Source organism: Conger conger, chromosome 17, assembly GCF_963514075.1.
Source record: "Conger conger chromosome 17, fConCon1.1, whole genome shotgun sequence".
NCBI classification, from domain to species: Eukaryota; Metazoa; Chordata; class Actinopteri; order Anguilliformes; family Congridae; genus Conger; species Conger conger.
In genome coordinates, this window is record NC_083776.1 from 21,099,064 (window position 1) to 21,119,437 (window position 20,374).

The 20,374-nt window shown below is 39.0% G+C and overlaps 1 protein-coding gene across 1 annotated transcript in view; it reads left to right on the top strand.

Moving 5' to 3' along the window:
* kcnj3a (potassium inwardly rectifying channel subfamily J member 3a) overlaps window positions 1-18,240 on the top strand; it is a 34,486-nt gene extending 16,246 nt beyond the window's left edge. The window contains exon 3 of the mRNA XM_061226653.1: window positions 14,326-18,240. Within this exon, the coding sequence (XP_061082637.1) occupies window positions 14,326-14,924 (599 nt within the window). The 3' untranslated portion in view covers window positions 14,925-18,240. The remainder of the gene's footprint in view (window positions 1-14,325) is intronic.
* Window positions 18,241-20,374: the final 2,134 nt, after the last annotated feature.

Genomic DNA, 20,374 nt, shown 5'->3' on the forward strand with positions numbered 1-20,374 from the left:
AGAAGGCATTTTCAGTGACTTGATCCCATTTTATAGTGAATCTAAATATATTCTCTAAATCTCTGTATTCTTATCCTGTACGCATATAAATAAGGAGTAGGCCAGATATTGATGGGGGTAGGGTATTTGGCAAAATGTAAATCAATGGACCTCAATCAATAGTTTAGTCGACTAGATGTAAATATTGTCGTTATTCAAGTTATTTCCACAATCCTCCAGACCTGCTGCTGCCAGAGGTGGCAAAGGAAGAGCAAGGAGAGGGAGGGGGAGTGAGAGAGGGAGAGGGAGGGGGAGTGAGAGAGGGAGAGAGAGGGGGAATGAGAGAGGGAGAGGGAAGGGAAGGGTGACTGGCAGAGGGAAAGTGAGCTAATCTTCCAAAAGCAGTTAGTATACAATTGGGCCATTCCATGCCAACTCCTGGAGGCTGCACCACAGCCACAGATTTTTTTCTTTTTCTGTGTTGGTAGATAATAATGAGATATAGAAACTCCTGAAAATGTGAGTTTCATACTCAAAATGTGCCAGTAGAGCCTTTTAAATTTTGCCGTGTGTTGCAATGAAAAATGGGTTGTGACATGAAATGCGAGGCCTACTTCAGTTTTTGAGATATTAGGCCCTACTTTTCTTCACCTGTGATTTGGGGGCTCCAGTATAGCAATATTTAACCTGTTAAGACATTACAAACACAATGTTTTGACATTGATTGTGCAGTATGGCATGATACTTAAAGACATTAAATATGGACTTCTACTATGCATATCATCATAATCATTGTTATAAGAAAAAAATCACCACGCTAAACAGTCCATTCAGAGTTGGCCCTAGTTTCGACTTCACAACTGATCTCCTTTGAAAAAAACACCAATTATTTTTAACTAGGCATGTCATTTGCATAAACCCACCCAAGGTCACCCTTATTTAAGAATGAAGTTCCCCTTTTCAGGATTTAGCATCCACGGTCACAGAGTATAATTAGAAGCAAGCAAGTGAGATTTCAAACATGACTAGCAAAACTGGCCACATTGAATGTGCTCTGTCAGGCTGTTAGTCAGCCTTCCAAAGGAAGAGGAGGTCTAAGAAAAGTGGGCCCTGTGCAGGCTACAATCAGCCTGCACAGTAAGCTGTCATTGCTCTTTACAGCTCTCTAGCTTAGTATGCTATAGGTAACCTAGAGTTTACAATTAGCTATAAAAAGCTGACCATTTGCACACTTCCTGCAGGGCCCTTGATTCTTGAAGCAGCAGGTTTTCTGCCTTAGATGCCATGTTTGTAAGTGGGACTGTAGGCAGGAGATGGGAGGGCCGCTTGTGTCATTCTCAGACAGTTAACCAATCAACGCAGAACGTGAAAAAATGTATTGCAATGTTTTCTGTTCCGTAAACCTTTTAGAATCATATAAAATAATAATATAATAATATAAAGCAGAAAATAATATAATAGGGGACCTTTAATAGCACAATTCAACCAGGCACTGTTTGAGTCACATGACACAGGCAGGGGCTATGAATAAAAAGATTAAAATAATGGGGAGGGGGGGGCTGGGTTGGGGGTACAAACAACACAAGCTGCTTGGGAGCATCCCACCCCCTCCCCTGGAATCGTAATCAACTACTGAATTTACAATTTGGTTATATTGAGACCACTGCCAAGATGGACTGATTTTTCCTTGTTCTGAACTTGAGTTTATTACATACAATTTTATCCACTAAGTAAAATAAGCACTGAAGTTTTAATGTGTGTTGGGTATCTAGTCTTATTCTCTAATACTGAGGATGATCGTAGATATTGACGTCATTTCAAGTTAAGTACAAATTACTAGTTTAATATTTATTCCCCGGGACAGATATTAACAATACTACCATAAAATAATATATTATATCAGTACAGCACAAGGGCAGATGGATGGATTATTATTGTGATTATGTTCTGTTGTGCTTTTCTGTGGGGGAGGCTGGGCTGGGGGTTACTGTCAGAGTTAATAAGTCACCCTTCTACTGTCTTGACAGCAATAAAGAGCTATTTGATCACTGCCTAGAGTGTGGAATAATTTAATTTGTGCTTCTTCGTTGACACATTATGCCCTAATAAAACTTAAGTACTAAATGTAAAATGGGCCAGAAATCAGGCAGTAATTAGTTTAAGGTGTGAAGAGGGTGTGACAGTTACTCTCTGAACCAGCATTGGCCTTTGATATAAAATGTATATGGTTAACGGGGCATGTAGTGGAATCTACAGTGCCAGCAGAAACTCTTGACCTAATTTATTTACGTATCTCAGTTTTGTGTCAGCCATGGATGGGTGTTCAACAGTTACTGCCCTCCCATTCTTTCTACATTCCTTTTAAATAGCCTTTTTACAACATTCTTGAAGGTGTCCAGTAGGTCCAAAAGTGAATGGTTATGTTTAGATTAATTTTATTTTAATTCATACACACTTATGAATTTACTCGTTGTTAGTTGAATCAGAGACTCTGAGCCTGTAGTGCTTTGATCCTTAGTGCAGAAGGTTCACTTGATGCTTTTTGAGCAAAGCTACATAGACTGAATAAGACGTGTTCCAGACAAAGACAAATACTCATGCCTAGATTCAATAAACATTTGACCTTAATTTTGACAGCAGTATTTTAAAATGTACTAGGCCATGAGCCTAGTGGCATGTAAATGTTGTGAATGTGACACGAATATCACTATTCAAAAGGGTTATGTGTTGTTTTTATTGTTTGTGTACTGTAATAAAATATGAACGTTACTTGTTATTTAAATATTCTACAACTACAGTTGCCGGTATTACTATTGGAATATAATCAATGTAACCAATTTCTGGCAGGTATTCAGCATGGCTCTGCGATATTGTTACTCCATACAACCGCTTTTTGTCATATAATTTGATATTCCTGAGCTGACACTTTTGGTTTTGGTACCTGTCTAATTATCCCGCAAAAGGAAAACAAACATGTTAACACAAAACCTAAAGCGACAGGTCCAACACATCATGAAACAAACATTTACCTGTGGTCTATTATCCATGAGTTACAAGCGACATTTCCATAATATCTCCAGCTAGGCTCCAACACTCTTTGCCTCCTCCAATCACCAGCTCACGCAAACACAAATCTATTTTACAATAGTGTTGGTATATGAAGTTTTAAAAGAACATTAATTTCCTAAAGAACTGCCTCGACAGCTGTACTGACAGTGTCTGCGGGAGTGGGTCTGTTTTTTTCCCTTTCAAATTTACATCAAACTCAGAGATGGCTTCTCCAGGATCAGTATGATGGAAATCTGTCCTGGTCAAGGAAAACTTTAATTCATGTTTTTTGACAGCTTTGCCAATTCTAAAAAAACCAGCACACTACCGACATGAATGCACTGCACTGCTGTCACAAATCTGCTGTCCTGCTCACGTTTGTTGATATTGCATGCAGACTATGCACAACAGGCCTATGTATGTAGAGTACTCTTACTTGTAAAACTGTAGCTATGGTACCAATACTGAATACTTAAGTACTGTAACTGCCGAGTATCAATACCATTGAGTAGTAACGGTGCACCCCCTAGTAGGAATTTTATCACGCTTGGGGGCTAGTAGGTTCATGGGTGGGTGGATGACCATGCCTAAGATATGCGCTGAATTGTTTTACTTTTAATAAATGTATGAGTATGTGTATGAGTGTATGAATGACTGGGGTATGAGTAGCTTTACTTGCTTGGTGAAAAGAAAAATCTCAATAAAAAAATCAATTTGCAAGAAAGGACATTGAATACCTTGTAGTTTGTTCTGTGGCGTTATTTTTTCTAGATCATTCTTTGTGAACCCTGCCTCCACTGTATTGAAGTGGCATTGTACTGGCATGATGTATAGCAGAGCCACTGATAGAAAATGTTTGCTTTTGTCTGTGTGCATGCTGCCTTTTGGATTTAGCCAACACATGAAAAACGTCCTGCACACCACCGTTGATTGATAGTAACTTGGTTTCAGGGGCATCAGTTATGTTTTGGCTTGGTTTCTTTGAAATGCATTTGCAGTAGTCATGTGGAAACGCAGTGGGGATATTCTACTTTTATTCCAGATCTTGTTCAATTTCTGAACACCAAATTGACACAGGCACAACCTCTCCTCAGTGTAGAGCCACGGTTACGTTAGCGCCTGGGCATTCAGGCCAACCCCCACAGCTGCACATCTTTGCATAATTTCTCTGGAGCTGTACAGTTTCCACTTGTGTTTCCTGTGCCACATTTCCTCCTGTGCGCTGCTGCTCCTTGAACTGTCTTCTCTGAAGCCCCTGGACATGACCTTTGCAAATTCAGTGAAGGAAAAAAACATTTATAGTGCACAAAGCTCTATCTGTCTGTGGAGAATAATTCCTAAGAAGGAGGTCACTAAGGCCAGTGCAGTATTCTTCATTACTTAAAGCCTTAACACTTGATGTTGGTTGCCTTAGAAACATATTAGCTCTTGTTCAAATGCGCATAGGGCTTTTCCACTTTTTTGGAGAAAGAAATATATAGATTTTTTTGGCTGGAACAGTACACGTGTACCCCGAATAAGCACAGTATGTATGAACCCCAGTTGTTAAAAAAATAATAATAAATTCAGTAAATAGCTGCAAGTTATCTTGCGGCATTGTGCGAACCTGCTGGCAATCATTGTATCCGATGGTCTTGAAAGTGTGTTGTATGCATGTACACATGCCTCTTATATTGGGAGTGCAGCACCCTGAGATACGTGTGTTTTTTTGGTGTGAAGTTCAGCCCCACCAGAATCTCAATGAAAAGAAATGGCCAAACTGCGGTGTAAAAATATATATATTTGTTCGCAAAATTCTTTAGATTGTCTGTGTCCCAATATGCAAAAAATCTTTGTGCCTTCCCTTCCTGTCCAAATATTGGAGGAGATGAGCGAAGTGGCTTGAAACTCCTTGGCTACATCGGTGCTACTGGTCACAGTACATTCCTTCCCTCTGTAAGGACTGGAAAACATCTGCTGCCGCCGCCACTGCAAACAGCAGGTCGGCCCGTGTGTTCAGCTCAGCCAACCGCAGATGACGTGTAGCCTACATACGTCTTCGCAGGCAGCTTTTATTTAATGTATTTCATCAAATCTATCTCTGGCTACGTTATTAAGATAGCTTGCTAATATGTCGCTTTTATTTCACTAGTATTCTCATTTTAAGCCGCTGGGAATTCCAGGGAATTCCACGCAATTTGTAAAGTATTTTGACATGCTACTGCGGAAGTCTTTTCACATATCTGGATGACTTTATCTTGCTCATGGCCACATGGTTTGAAACTGAAACATTGCCACTAAAGTTAGCAAAGTTGCCACTATGCTAACTTTAGAAAGTGGAGATGAATTTTGAAAGATATTTAGCCAAATTCGTGCATTGTTGCCACAAATAGCGTCATACCCAAAGGCTACATTACAACGGATTACAAAATGTCAGTTCATTTTCATACGCTACATATAACAATGAGACAACGCAGTCAACTCAAAGTAATGAAATTAGCACGGGTGCTATAATATCAACGGAGATCAATGGAAAAATTGACTGTGTGCACAACGCAAATTATTCAATATTCTGAACAATAATTTGCCACATGGATATTTCTGGCAGCGTCTAGCCTATAAGACACTGCTGCCACACAATTGGCTGATTAGATATGAATCATGAATCGCAGGAATAAACAGAAATACAGATGTTCCTAATAAAGCGCTCAGTGAGTGTATACATTTATTGTACAAGGTGCTCATATATCCGGGACTCTGGGATTACCGAAATGTGCTGTATTTGTACAGATGTTTAGGCTACTTTGACCCAGTGTTGCTAGTTACAGTATTAATCAGTGTCTCGACGCGAACTGCAATGTCATGTTTATGTTTATACAGGCTACTGTAGCCCATTATGCATGTACACTTGTGCTTGAAACTCCCAAGCTATTTTGTAGCTTTAAATGGGCAAACAACATGTCAGCTTTGTAGAAATATTTTGAAACTGTACTTTCATGTTGCTAAAATGTTTACAAAAGGCTTCAAGGCTTTATGTTATCAAAATATTTTTATAGTGAACTTTGATTTTCATAGTTCACTTTCTGGACTTAAAAATATATATATTTGTGGGGTTTTTTTAAAAAATTGCCCAGATTGCAATAAAGGAGAATTGTGGGTTTGTGGTTATGAATAAAAAAATAAGAACTTCAACCCAAACTACAAAAGCAACTTTCACAGTAGTCTTATGTTTCCAGAAGCTCTACATATAAATACATTGATTTTGTACAGGGCAGGGGCGGCATTGGCTCAGGAGGTAAGAACTGTTGTCTGGCAGGTGGAAGGTTGCTAGCTCGATCCACCCTGGGTGTGTCGAAGTGGCCTAGAGCAAGACACATAAACCCAAATTGCTGGTTGGTGCCTTATATATATATATGTGTGTGTGTGTGTGTGTGTGTGTGCGTGCGTGCGCGTGCGTGTGCGTGTGCGTGTGTGGTGATAGGCGAATGAGAGGCATTAATTTGAAAGTGCTTTGGATAAAAGCACTATATAAGTGCCATCTATTTGTAGTATTTATTCACAATTATAAACAAAAAAATATATATCTTTCATTGAGCTGAGATGGGTTTTCTGATAACGTTGGATTTTAGGATTAACTAGTATGTTTACGATGTTCTTAAGTAACAAAGGTTTTCTCCTTACGTGGGTTTCCAAAACAGTCGGCAATCGGAAAAGGAACTTAACAAAGAGCTTCAAAGCATGTTCCTGCTAAGGCTTGGTAAATCGATGTCGAAATGAGCACAAATTGTTTAGTCGATCAACACAGTGCTCAAAATGTGTGACAACATATCACATTATCATTATAACTATGAACTATTTTTAAACTAAATGTAATACCAAATAAAAACAAATATTAAAAAAACATTCCACTCTAAATAATTACAGGAAATTTCCTGAGCATTACCCACCCCATAGGCGCCGTGCCAACCAATCAGTTCACCTGCTGGTTTAAGTAATTAGTTCCCTTCTCTCTGGTAGATGGTGTGTTAATTAGTGAAATCAGCAGGCGCGGTGATTGGTGGGAATGAAGGCTTGCGTACACTCGGTCCTCTGTGGCACGTGATTGGGCTCCGCTGCTTTTACAGTTGGCCTACTCCACTGAAGCCTTGGCTGGATTGGACAGCCGCAGGATCAAAGCTCACTTCGCAGGATCCCAAAACCTTGAGAGTCTTAGTATGGGGTCTCTGTGGTCACTGATCAGATCAAATGTCTAGTTTTTTTTCCGCTGAAACCCCCAAGTGCTCCTGTCAGCGTGCTGGCAACTTATTCGGCAGATGTGTGTGCGCACGCGGGTGTGTGTGTGTGTATGCAATTGGGTGTGTGTGCGCGCGCATATGGCTGTGTGTGTGTGTGTATGGGTGCATATGGCTGTAAGTGTGTGAGTGTGTATGTGGGTGTGTGCGTGTGCATGTACACGTGTTGACATCTGCAGATTCTTGTCTGTGAAACAGAAGAGTGGTCAAGTGGGATCCAAACAAGCACCTACATCCCAGGGCCTGTCACTGGGGGAGTTTGAGTGTGAGTTATTCTATGTGAATGATGCCAATTTCTCACCAGGGATGTCAGATTTAGCTCATTTTACATCTGTCTTAAATTTTTGAAGAAGACAGTAGTATTTTCTCAAAAGAACTCTGGGCTTGAAAACAATGGTCATACTGTACAATGCTATGCATAGCACATGCGTATGTTTGAGTCTACAGTACATCCATACGTGTGGATGGATGGAATGCACTGGTGCAGATTCGGTGGTGATATGCACGCACTTGGCTGAAACGTGAAGCGGGCAGATGATTCCCACCACCATTGTTGCTCAGATCTTGGCAAGACTAAATCCAGGCTTACCGCTCCTCAAATGCCAGTAAGCTTGCAGTGCCAGTGTTGAGAAATGCTGGAAAGCTCCTTCTGGGCCCCGTTGCCTTTCTACTCTCCCTGGTTTTCACTTCTGGTGCAAGTGACTAGGTATATTTTCCCTGCTTTTCCGGCCTGGGATTCAGTGTCTTTGTTTTCACGTCACTGTAGTGGCATCTACTGCTCTTGTCATTTCCAGCTGCAGAACCTGGCTTAGCTTCATCCACCCAGGGAGCCTGTTAATTTTTCTGCACACACTCCGGCTGTGATGGTTTCTTGCTACAGGGCTACAGAAACCGTGAACCCCAATCTATTTCTCTGTCTCACTTCCAACACATACCCAGTGCTCCTCCATTAAATAATCAATCAGTAAATAAAGCAGCCATTATTTACAATAGAATTATGAACACTAAATATTTTTTAAATGATTATAGATTTTTTCATTTCGGCAATTACTGTACAATGTAGCTGAACAAATTGTATAACTGTGAATAACTGTAATCTACTGGTTTCTTCTCATGAAATGAAATAAATCAATAAAAACAAGCTGGCAGTATTAAATATATGGCTTATTTAATTTTTCTACCATTTTATGCAGTATGTATTTGTTAAATCAAACAATGTGACCTGATTTAAAAGGATGTGCACCTTAAGACGGAAAGGGTCACATCCAGTGAGCATCATTTTCAAAATTCCTAAGAATGTGGAGTATCATAAACATTTAGTTATGACTTCTGTAATGATACTCCTGTGCTTTTGCAAGGTCAGAAGTGATTTTTATTTATGTTCTAAATATATGAGCTGTAAACAGTGTTCAGTATTTTATTAGGGATTGGGTTGGGTTGTTTAGTAAACTGTTGACTCAGCAGCAAACACTGCCCATGTTTATGTTTACCCAACTGGAGACTGTATGAACTGCCTTTTGAGATCACAGATCTCTGTCATATTTAATAATGAGATCATTAGTGATTTATTGTGCTTGTGTCCTCATCACACTGGATCTTTTTTTATTTTTGTTGGTTGCAAAGTTAATTTATAAGGGTTTATGCTCATATTAAAATGACACAAATATAGACTTGAGTCTGTTTTCTCAGGACAAAGTACTGGGTTTTGCTTCGCATATGTGTGTTGTTTGTCATGTCAAGCTTTATTTCATTTCTGAAAAATGTATCTCTGCCTCGCATTCGTTTTTCATTTTTAGCGCTATTAGGGCTGAAGTTATTCTACATTGCGGATGACTTTATATATTCAGCAGTATGTTGTTTCTTTCACTATAACCAATTTTTTACCACCATATGTGTTCTGTTTTGCAGGGACAATGGGTTCTTCTGGCTAATCAAATGTTTTCTTGCCTTAGCTACATTCACAGTTATGTACAAATAGCTGATGTATGTAAAAAAAAAAACATGCATAGTCTGACTGTTAAAATGAAGTTATTTTCTTTGTAACTCATACATTTGAATAAGTTCAGCCTTAATAAACACTACATAAATGTTGATTAAATGTGGGTTCAAGAAGCAGACAACATGTTGAATACCTTAAACTCATGATTTGTAAATTGCCAGTCCTGGGCATGTTTTAAGGAGGACAAGCAGGCTGAGATATGGCAAATAATATTCTTGATATACTGAAAAATGCAATGTTAATATCAGGTCAGACGAGTATATTGACAATAATGAATAACGTGAGCCTGAATTATAATAATGCTCCTGTTATTGATGCCACCAAAATATGTGCATTTATAACTGCTGCATTGCTAGGCCAGTGGTTAAGGCCAGAATCTTAGCATCTGATTGTGTGTGTCTTCTATTGTTTGAATGGTAAAGACATTCTGGTCATTTAGACAGACACTAAAATTCAGATTCGTTTGAAATTGTGGCAGCAACTTGAGCTGTGTGTGCTAATGTTAGCCTTGAGCTGCATTCAAAAGTGAGATCTAAACAGCCTTGGTATGATCGGCTTATGTTCATGCTGGTAGCACTAGTTTCCATAGAAACACAGCTCTAGTCAGGTATGATTTTTGTGATTATATAATGCAGAGAAAACACCTACACTTTACCACATTTGCAGTTCTATTCTAAAATGCAATGTGCCGGGTCTTCGTGTAATTTTTGATATGCTTTGCTAATTTAACTGCTAAATTTGCTCATAGTATGGTTTGAATCACATTTTTTGTGAAGTCGTTTTCTCATTAAAACAGAATACAGTATCTGTTTATAATATGGAATGAACTCGAGAGATACAATTAATTGTTTTTACAATTCCGCTGTACTTATTAGCCTTGCCTACCTGCAAATCACACAGTAATTGCTGCAGAAATGATATTGGAGTGAATTCACTAAAATGTCAGATGGGTTTAAATACAGTAAAAGGAGAGTGGGGAGTTTGAATGTAATATGCAAGCTGAAAAATAATTTCCTTGTTTGGTTATGCTTATGCTTTGTAATGCCTCTTAATCGTAATGGCTTAATCCTCATTTAAGACTCTGTTTATGAACTGCTCTGATTAGAAAACATATCTGTATGCAGGGCAATCACAAACCAAACATCTTTTGTAGTGGAAACAAATGTAAAGTCATCTTGTCAGTCTGGAAAGAAGGTATGATTGCGACTTTGAAAAACATTCCCCAAGCACAAGAAAACGTAAAAGCTATCTTGGAACAAATGAAAATGGAAGAATCAAACCTGCTATCAGCTGCATTCTTTATATTGATGACAACATGCAGTGCTAGGTTTCAAATGCTGATATTCTTCATTTGTTCTTGGCAATATTGTGTTGTTATGCCTATATGATATACATTTAAGGACTTTTCAAGGGATTGAAAAGCATGAATGTTTCAGGCAGATTTCACACTGAAACACTGCAGAATCATTTTCAGAGACTGTTTTCTCAGATGAGTTCACAAAAATGTCTTACGGTGATGTACAATGTAATGTCTTACTTTTCCGTTCTAATTTCTTATGGAAAATGGGGAAGAAGGTTTTGGAAGCTTTATGATTAAGGCCGTTTTAGCACAAACAGAACATGACCAATTAGCAGGTAGTCACAAATACTACTAAAGTAAATACATTTATTTTAAAACATAATGAAAATATATACTGTATAATTACAGCACAATTTAGACAATGTCCATACAAAGGATCTCTTAATTGGCTATGATCCTTCCAGGGACCCTCTACCCCTGTCATGATTATGTGTATTGAGGAAAATTGCTTTTAGTTTGTGAAATTGCATGCTATTCAGCACAATTTAGCAACCTGGCAGTACAGCCATCATTCATTCTGAGTGAAATCTACGTATTTCAGTTTTCACAGTAGAGCTTACTTGTTCAACATGATTTCAGTTATTTCACTAAATTTGAAGCCTAATTGCACACAAATCATGGTTATCTTTGCTTAACCATTTTAATACATTGCCTACTGTATATCCCAAGTTTGGATGATCGATGTAATGGTCACTGCCCTTTTCTTCAAAGTTTTTGTTTGCATCCATTACAGATGAGCATCTGATAAATGCAGAAATGCAAAATATAAATGCAGTGTTTTAAGGAAAGGTTTCCCTCTTATGAATTAGGGATGTGACAAATTATAATTTTTTGTAAACGGTTATCATCCCATTTTAAAAACAGTTAATCGTGTAACCTATACTTGTCAGTAGCCAACTGAAATTTTGTAAATAATATTTTGGGCCATCTTAAAATAGTTTCATTTAAATCTTAACATTGTAAGTCAGATAATAGCCTGATTGGCAAATTAAGATTTAGATTTATATTGACATCGTGCTCACAGACGTCCAGCAGTCTGTAGTTAAAGCCGTGTAGGCTACATCCAGGCATGCTGGTTGAAAATTTTAATTATAATTATGCATTGGTTAAAATTATAATTCTTAAAATTATAATTCTTTGTGTTTTCACCCCTCTTCCCTAGGCTATGGCTTCTGCCTGACATACTTGACTGGCATAAAATGTGCTGCTGCTCAGTTTCGGTTAACCGTTTATCCCTATTGTGAATCTGTAACATTTAATAGCATGATTTAAATATCTTAATTTTAGCACTTGTAGTTCCTTGCCAAGGTCAAGATGTGCACTGAATATCTAAACAGCAAAAGGTTGGCTGTGTTTTGAAGACTTTGAAGAACAGAGCATAATTCTAAATGGTACAATGAAGCTGTCAGCACGTTGTGAATATGATTAGCATGGGGTGGCAGCATTAATAGCAAACTGTACACGTTCATTATTCTCTTAACTGTACAGTGTGTGCAGGAGTGAAATAACTTAAAATGTGTGAGAGTCACAGAGTTGCATTACATTACTGGCAGATGCTCTTATCCAGACCAACATGGAATAAAGTTGCGCATGCTAGTGCAAGTGACCACATAATTAAAAACTGGGGGACGGATAAAAACTTGAATCCTTGTGGATTAATCGGATAACAAACTGACCAAGAAAAAACAATAAAAGAGACCAAACTCAGGAGTATTGTGTGGTAGTATGGGCACTCTGCTTTTATACCTTTAGGTTGTGTGTTTGAGTTGAAGATGGAGTTCGACCTTCACCTTAGTATTTTCATTAAAATCTGCCATCAATGGGTAACAATAATGGATGTCTTCCAAACAAGTGGGTAATGTAATGTGTAGCACTACCAGTGCAATCTTCTTCTTAGTTTTATGTTCAGTTTTGTTTAACATCGGTGGATTTAATAGTGTAAACACAGAAAGTAGCAGGAGTTTGAGCAGGAAAAGCATAAGGAGAACTTCTCGGCTAATGAACAGCCCTGGGTCTGTCTCTTTGTTGGGTGAAGTGTGAAGTAGACACTTTCTTATATTTTTAATGGTGTAGCTCCAGAAGACAGATGCAGACCTGTTTTGTACTGTTGCGAATGGAAAGCTCTTCCACTGGCATTCTCCCACCGCAGATCCAATGCTAAATTGTAGTCATTATGCAGTAGGGTGAACACTGTTGTGCACTGGAACTTTGTTTTCATTAAAAATTATTTGCTTATCATCGCACAAAGCATAATTGATATTAACATGAATACCTCTTGTATATAGGCATTTATAATTTTTTTGTGTTTCTTTTTTTATTGTGAAAAGAATCAGAAAAGAATATTTAATGTAGTCATGTGGCAAACTGCCAGAGGTTTAATTGGATCAGAGCATCCTCAGATTCTGAAGTGGCTTGATGAATTGCAGTGATAATAAATTGTATTGCATGAATAAAATCACCCCTTGTGTAGGGAAAGGGAAATGTGCAACATCTTCGCAGTGAATTCCCTACCATCTGCTAAAGTGGCAAGATGTTTGCTAAAAAGGCATTTTTTATTTCTAAATTTTGTAAATGATTCAAATCCATCCGTGGTGTAATATTATGCAATTTTATGTTAAATGTATGAAAATAATGCCTCCAGTTTTGTTTTGTTTTGGTAAAATATGTTGTTAGAGTCAGTTCAGTTGCCTGTGTATTCCTAAAGCTTAACTAAGCTAACGTCGCTAAAAATATAAAGAAATGTCACTTTTATAGTAAGCTATGGGAATATCCACACAACCAATGGATTTGGCGTGATATAATTGCTATCACATTCATGTGAATTAGTTTCACAAATACAGTCATGTTCTATGCGCATCAAAATAATTGGCATAAGGTGTTGATATGGTACATACTGTATGAACACATTTCCAGATTCATCTCCAAATTGCAATGTAAAAGTGCCCTGTGTGTGCATATAACTATCAAAGTATTTTGTCAATGCTTACCACTATATGTTGGTGATGTCACATGGCAGCTGAATCACTAGATGTTGATATACAGTACTGTGCAGAAGTCTTAGGCACCCTGACATAGGCAATTGGCTACTTTTTACATAAAAACTTCAAGGCTGTCTGAGATCAGAAGCAAGGAGCCAACCAAAGTCTGCAGAAGAACTGTGGCAAGTTCTCCAACATGCTTGGAACAACCTCCCTGCTGATTGTATTATAGAACTGCAGGACAGCATTGGCTATCTCAGAGAAGTGATGCCATTTTAACACCGAAGGGTGGTCACAAAAAATATTGATTTGATTCTGAACTATTCTGTCAAATTACAAAAATGTAATGTAAAATGTATAGTATGTTTATTTAGGACCTTTCATTGAATTACCTTTGAAAGAATCGTATTTGTACAGAATGTTATACAGGTGCTAAGACCTTTGCACATAGTTGGCCCCATACTTGCAGATAACCATAAGCTGGATTTCACTTTCTGCCTTCCACACACTGTAATGCAAAATCACATCTATCGTTCATTCATACAGTACGGGAAATCTCATGAGGTATATTCTCTTTACAGCAGGAACGTGCAGTCATTACTTGGAACTAATCTATGTGGCCTTTCACAGACCTCAAAGTCCTGCTGACTTACGTCTCTTCAACATTTTCCCTGTGTCCCTGTTTTCCAGGCATGACTTGCCAAGCACGGACTTCTTACACCGAGGATGAAGTCCTTTGGGGACACCGTTTCTTCCCCGTCATTTCTCTGGAGGAGGGCTTCTTCAAGGTGGACTACTCTCAGTTCCACGCCACGTTTGAGGTGCCTACCACTCCCTACAGCGTGAAGGAGCAGGAGGAGGCTCTCCTGATCTCCTCCCCTCTGATGGCGCCCTCCCTGTGCAACAGCGGCGAGAAGAACAGTTCTCTGGACGGCCTGGAGACTCTGGAGGACATGGAGACCACCACGAAGCTCCCCTCCAAGCTGCAGAAGATCACGGGGCGGGAAGGCCTGCCCCGGAAGCTGCTCCGGATGAGCTCCACAGCCTCAGAGATGACCTACAGCCTGGGCGACCTGCCCATGAAGCTGCAGCGCATCAGCTCCGTGCCGGGCGTCTCCGACGACAAGCACCTGGGGGCCAAAAGCAGCAAGATGATCGAGCCCATCAGCCAGTCTGTGGCGGACTTACCGCCGAAACTGCAGAAGCTGGCCGGCGGGGGGACGGGGGGCAGGATGGATGGACACCTACCCCCCAAACTAAGAAAAATGAATTCGGACCGCTTCACGTAAAAAACCCCCATCTCTGCCCCTCAAGACATGCACACACCCCCACTGACTATTTAGAATTTGATAAGAGGGACAAAATACCCATATTGAAGAACATTAACATATACACGGACACACACACTCAAACAGACACATGCATAAACACATATATATGTATACAACGGCTTGGCTGAAACCTCAATTCTGATTGGCTGGGAAGTGTGCATTATTTTTCTATTGATGCCCGGCTATGAATTAGCGCCAGTAAAAGTTGAGTCACTGTCCTAAGTGAATGCACACCATCGGCCTGACTTGACAAAGCAAACATAAAGGACTAGCTAGAGAGTAGCCAGTCTAGTCATAGCTTAACTTTTTTTTAGTTTAGCCTCTGTTTAAAATATAATTAAATAGCTGGCAAGCTAACTATCCATGATAACAAAAATGCTTTGAAACTGAATTTTAAAATTACATGTAGGTAACATGTAGTTAAGGGCACATGTGAGTGACCTAGCATAAAGCTAACTTGGTAGTTAACTGGGTTGAGAGAGAAAGGAATGCTCTTTGCAAAGCTGTATAGGGTTTGGGATTTGCTGGAATGCTGAAGTAACATATCCATTGCAATAGAATCACATATTTTGAACGCATGTTTTGATTACAAGTTTTGTGTTTTTGGTAAGCCGTTGTATAAGCGGGATGATGACCTAGGGGCTGGGTGTTCTGCAGTTTGAATGCCCTTCACAGATGGAGATTTATAGTACTACCAGCCCCTGTGTCATTATTCCTGATGTAAACAGACAAGCACACACACTCTATAAAATTTAGGGTTATGGAATTTAGCACTGTTCTTGGGTGTAAGTATACATGCTTTGATAAGAGACCTCAGAATTTTTCAGGTGGTTGCATAATTAGCACAAACTGGCATGCAAGTATCACAAGCGCATGGATTACAATATGTGTACAATATTTTTTCTTTTTTCCCGGCATGGCATTTATAGACACAACGACGATTTTACAGACAATAAACAGTGAACAAACAATCTCGGAGCTGGAGAGCTACATCACACACAAAAGGGAAATGTTTTACAGGTTGTTATGGGTTACGTCCTGTCGTGAAAGGCTCAAACAATTAATTTGAGTTGATTACTTTGGTCATTCAGTGTGGTATTTGTGTTTTTTGAACTGTTAATTTGAATGCATGTTATGCTTATATTCCTTAGGCAGAGACACTGAAATCAGATGCTTAGTCCGTATTACATTTGTTTATTACAGTCTTATTTCACAGCTGTATTTTTGCTACTGTATTTAATATATAGGAGCTACTATTTTATTGTGAATGAAATATATGGCATTTGTTAGGGTTGGGCATACATATAAGGCTGGGTGACACTCGGTATTTTAAACTGCATAATTTGCACCTTAAGAAAGCCAATATCATGAAACAAGACAGTATCACTCACGATTGCCTTGTGTCATCCATCTTGATGAAGAAGGATATTCTCAGACCTAAATAAAAGCATTTGTAATCTAACCACACACTTTTAAGAGTCCATATTTTCCAATGTTCCTTTATTGAATGGAAGCAATATTGATATAGTTATAATAATCTTGCTGCATCCATATAATATGTCAGTAGTGATCAAGGGATTAAAGAGTTTAGTCAAAACGTATACTAAGATCATAGTTTTGAGCAATTTCCTTTGTTTTCATTTTAAATCACTCAAAATTGCATTGGTCATAGATGAATTCCGGTATGCAGTTACTCATAAAATAATACATTTGAAGATGTTTTTCCATTTTTTATATTTTTGAATTATAATTAAAAACTGAAGATTATAATTTTTTTCAGTAGCTGATTGTAAGAGACTATATATAAAACTTATCTTCTTGTTTCTCCTCAGCATAAGCCAGTAAGTAATTGTTTATGACCTCTGAAATCAAAACAAGTATTCTGAAATAGTATGTGAATGTTGTGGATGTAAATGTGTTAATCATATGATACATTCACTCAGAGAATAGAGAAAATGTCAGTTTCTTAAATTAAAAGTTGTATCCTTTCCTACATGAATTACAATCAGCATTAAATTATAAAGAGACCAAAGTGCAGTCTAGCCAAGATGAATTTTATCATCCCATTCAAGCAGTGAGACTGGGCTCTATATCTGTTAAAGGAGCAACTGAGATGGATCGGTGCATTACAGACCTGACCCTTTCCTCCACCGTTTCCTGTTCGGAAAACGAGACTCAATCTCAGTAAGGTCCTGAGAACAGAGCCCACCCCAGGAAAAAACAGAACAACTCTCTTCATCACCACTGTCCAACAATAGGGATTAATCTTTATAATAACATTGTATGGCCCTTTGCAGTTTTATACTTATATAATAAAAAAGAATCCAAATGTATAAATGTTTTTTTCACACGACAAAATTTGGGAAGCACAAACCATTATGTAAATTTGGTCATGGGTTGTTATACTTGATGACGTCTGTGAAGGCATGGAGGTGGGCCGTCGCCCGTTATGGCTAACTGTATTTTGTTTTTCCCACAGAAGCTCATTGTAAAGTTATTCAGAAGCAGAGCCATAAGACTTCAAATGAACTGATAAATGTACGTACAACAAAGCCCTCACAAGTGTCCAAATCCCACACCTTTTTCATAGCATTGAGCATCAAAGCTCCAGGAAAACTCCACCGATGACCGTTTCTTTTTTAGCCAGTCTTTTATCTTGGTTTGTCAAAATGTTTTTTTTCTTTCTTCAAACTGACTACACAGCAGGTCTGTGTTTGTTGATGGCACTGTAAACCCATGGCTAAGAACTAAATGCTGTATGTACTGTATGTTGCAAATAGAAATGTCTACCAAACACCTAGATATCCAGGCATGACAATATATCTATTGTACAAACACACAGGTTTTAAATGGACTTGTATGTATTAGTACTGTATAAATTAATCCTGTATTAAACTATGGCAATTTGGCTGGGTTTAGGTTTTTTCAACTCACATTTTGCTACTTGTATATGTACAGTATGTTGTCTTTTTTTCTGAGGGTGGTCAATTTGCAGTCTTGTGCTCAAAATCCTTTGTTCCTGTACAAAATCGTGAATCTGTTATGTTGGGCATTTTAAACATTTTTCACAATGCTTTAATGAAACCATAGTTTAAGGTGAGATTAAATCTGTCATAATGTATCTTATCACAGATTTAAACTCTAAAGTGTTATTCAAGTGTGTGTGTGTGTGTGTGTGTGTGTACGTGCGTGTTCGTCTGTGTGTGTGCATGTTTGTCTGTGTGCGTGTGTTTGTGTGCAGACATTGTATGCCATTAAATATTGTTTGAATATATTTTGAATTTGTTCTATATTCTATAAATTGCATACTGTACATATAGGGGGTTTCCTGAAGGGCCGACTGGAATAATTCTGTCCTTAAGCACGAGCTAAGCCTTATGCCCTAGACATTGCAAGCCATGATTTGAGTTGTTGGCAATTATGGGGGGTGTATACTGTGTCAAGACACAGTTGGTTTCGTCATGCCAGGGGAGGATGGCTAATGCTTGGGCCAGGTTCCTCTGGTTATCACTGCACAAGCAGATCTAATTACTCGGCAGGAGTCTCCAGGTCAGGTCAGTGACAGATATGGTTCCCTTCCAACCTCTGCTAGCCCTGCTAGCATTCTCTATGCCAGGTATTGGGGGAAATGGTCACTGGCCTGCAAACTGAGCCACAACACACCCCGTGCTGTTTTTCTTTTTCTCTCATGATTCAGTGGGACATATGCAGGAAAATGAAAAATAACTTTGAAGAACTATTATCTATAACTATATATCCAGTATTTTTTCAAAATCATTATTTGACCTATATGCAGTATCCATAGTTTGATGTATGTATTAACATGCACACTTGCATATATAAATTAGATTTATGTTTAAAAAATGTGTTCAAATGTTCTATACATTTCTTCTGTATATAAAGATATACATGTATCCTTCATACTGTATGTATGCACATACAGATACATAGTTAGAATTAATGCAAGGCTCAAATAAAATGGAATTAGAGGACAATGATGTTGCACATTTATAATAACAACAATAATAAGGATGGACCTATTTGGATTATAGCTCAGCTCTGAGAGCACAGTATAAGACACAAGACTCGGGAAGATACAGAAGCAGGCACATAAGGATTCCGTCTGTTGAGAGTGAGCTGAGAATAATTGAATGTCAAAGCTCATTCATCTTCCTATATACTTTCTCCCTGCTGGTGTTAACTTGCTTGAATTACTTGCCCCCGTACATTGACATGCTCCGTAATTGGAGGGCAGTCAGTTGAAGGTATTATTTGGATTCTTATACAGGATGCGTTCTGTTCATCATTACTGTTGCTAAACACAATGGACATGGACAATGTACAGAAGGGGTGTGTATTAGGACTGCTAACAATTATCCAGGTATTAATACCTGGCTACTCAGTAATGCCTGTCTAACGAGCTAATGTTTCAATGATAACAAACATACACTCAGTGAGCACTTTAATAGGTATTTATAAGACTTATTTTTTAGACTTATTGGTCTTCTGCTGCTGTAGCCTATCCACTTAAAGGTTATACACTGTTGTAATGTGTGGTTATTTGTGTTACTGGCTCAGGCAGTAAGAGCAGTCGTCTGGCAGTCGGAGGGTTGCCGGTTCGATCCCCCGCCTGGGCTGTGTCGAAGTGTCCCTGAGCAAGACACCTAACCCCCAAATGCTCCTGTCAAGCTGGTCAGCGCCTTGCATGGCAGCCAATCGCCGTCGGTGTGTGAGTGTGTGTATGAATGGGTGAATGAGAAGCATCAATTGTACAGCGCTTTGGATAAAGGTGCTATATAAATGCCTGCCATTTACCATTTACCATTTACTGTCACCCTCCTGTCAGCTTTGACCAGTCTGGCCCTTCTCTCTCAATATTTGCATTAACAAGCTGGGGTAGAGGTCTACCTAATAAAGTGCTCTGTGAGTGTACATTTTAATGGTGGGCCTGCCAGTTGGTATATTCAGCAGAAGTCAGTTGTTGGTGTGGTAGTGGCCTGGATAAAATTACGACCTGACTAGGGCCGCTGTGACCAGGAGTCCCTCAGGGAAATGCATAATTGGCCCAGGGAGTCAACACTGACGGCAGGGTTTTCCTTGACTCTCACTCAGTGGTGATTAGGTACTTGCTTCCTTCCAGCATGGCTGTGTGAGTAGGTTGAGGATAAATGGCAGCTGGATGCATGTGTGTGCTGGTGTTCGGCCCTCAGAGCTGAATGCTGCTGGGATGGCACACATCTACAATTATGATTGATGGGGGGAAAAAGCACATGCAGAAACAAACACGCACACTGACACACTAGAATGCATGCGCACACACTGACACGCGTGCACACAAACACACACGCACACATTCATTATTTGCATCCCAAGGCCAGAGACTGAATATTCATCGCACCTGCATCCAG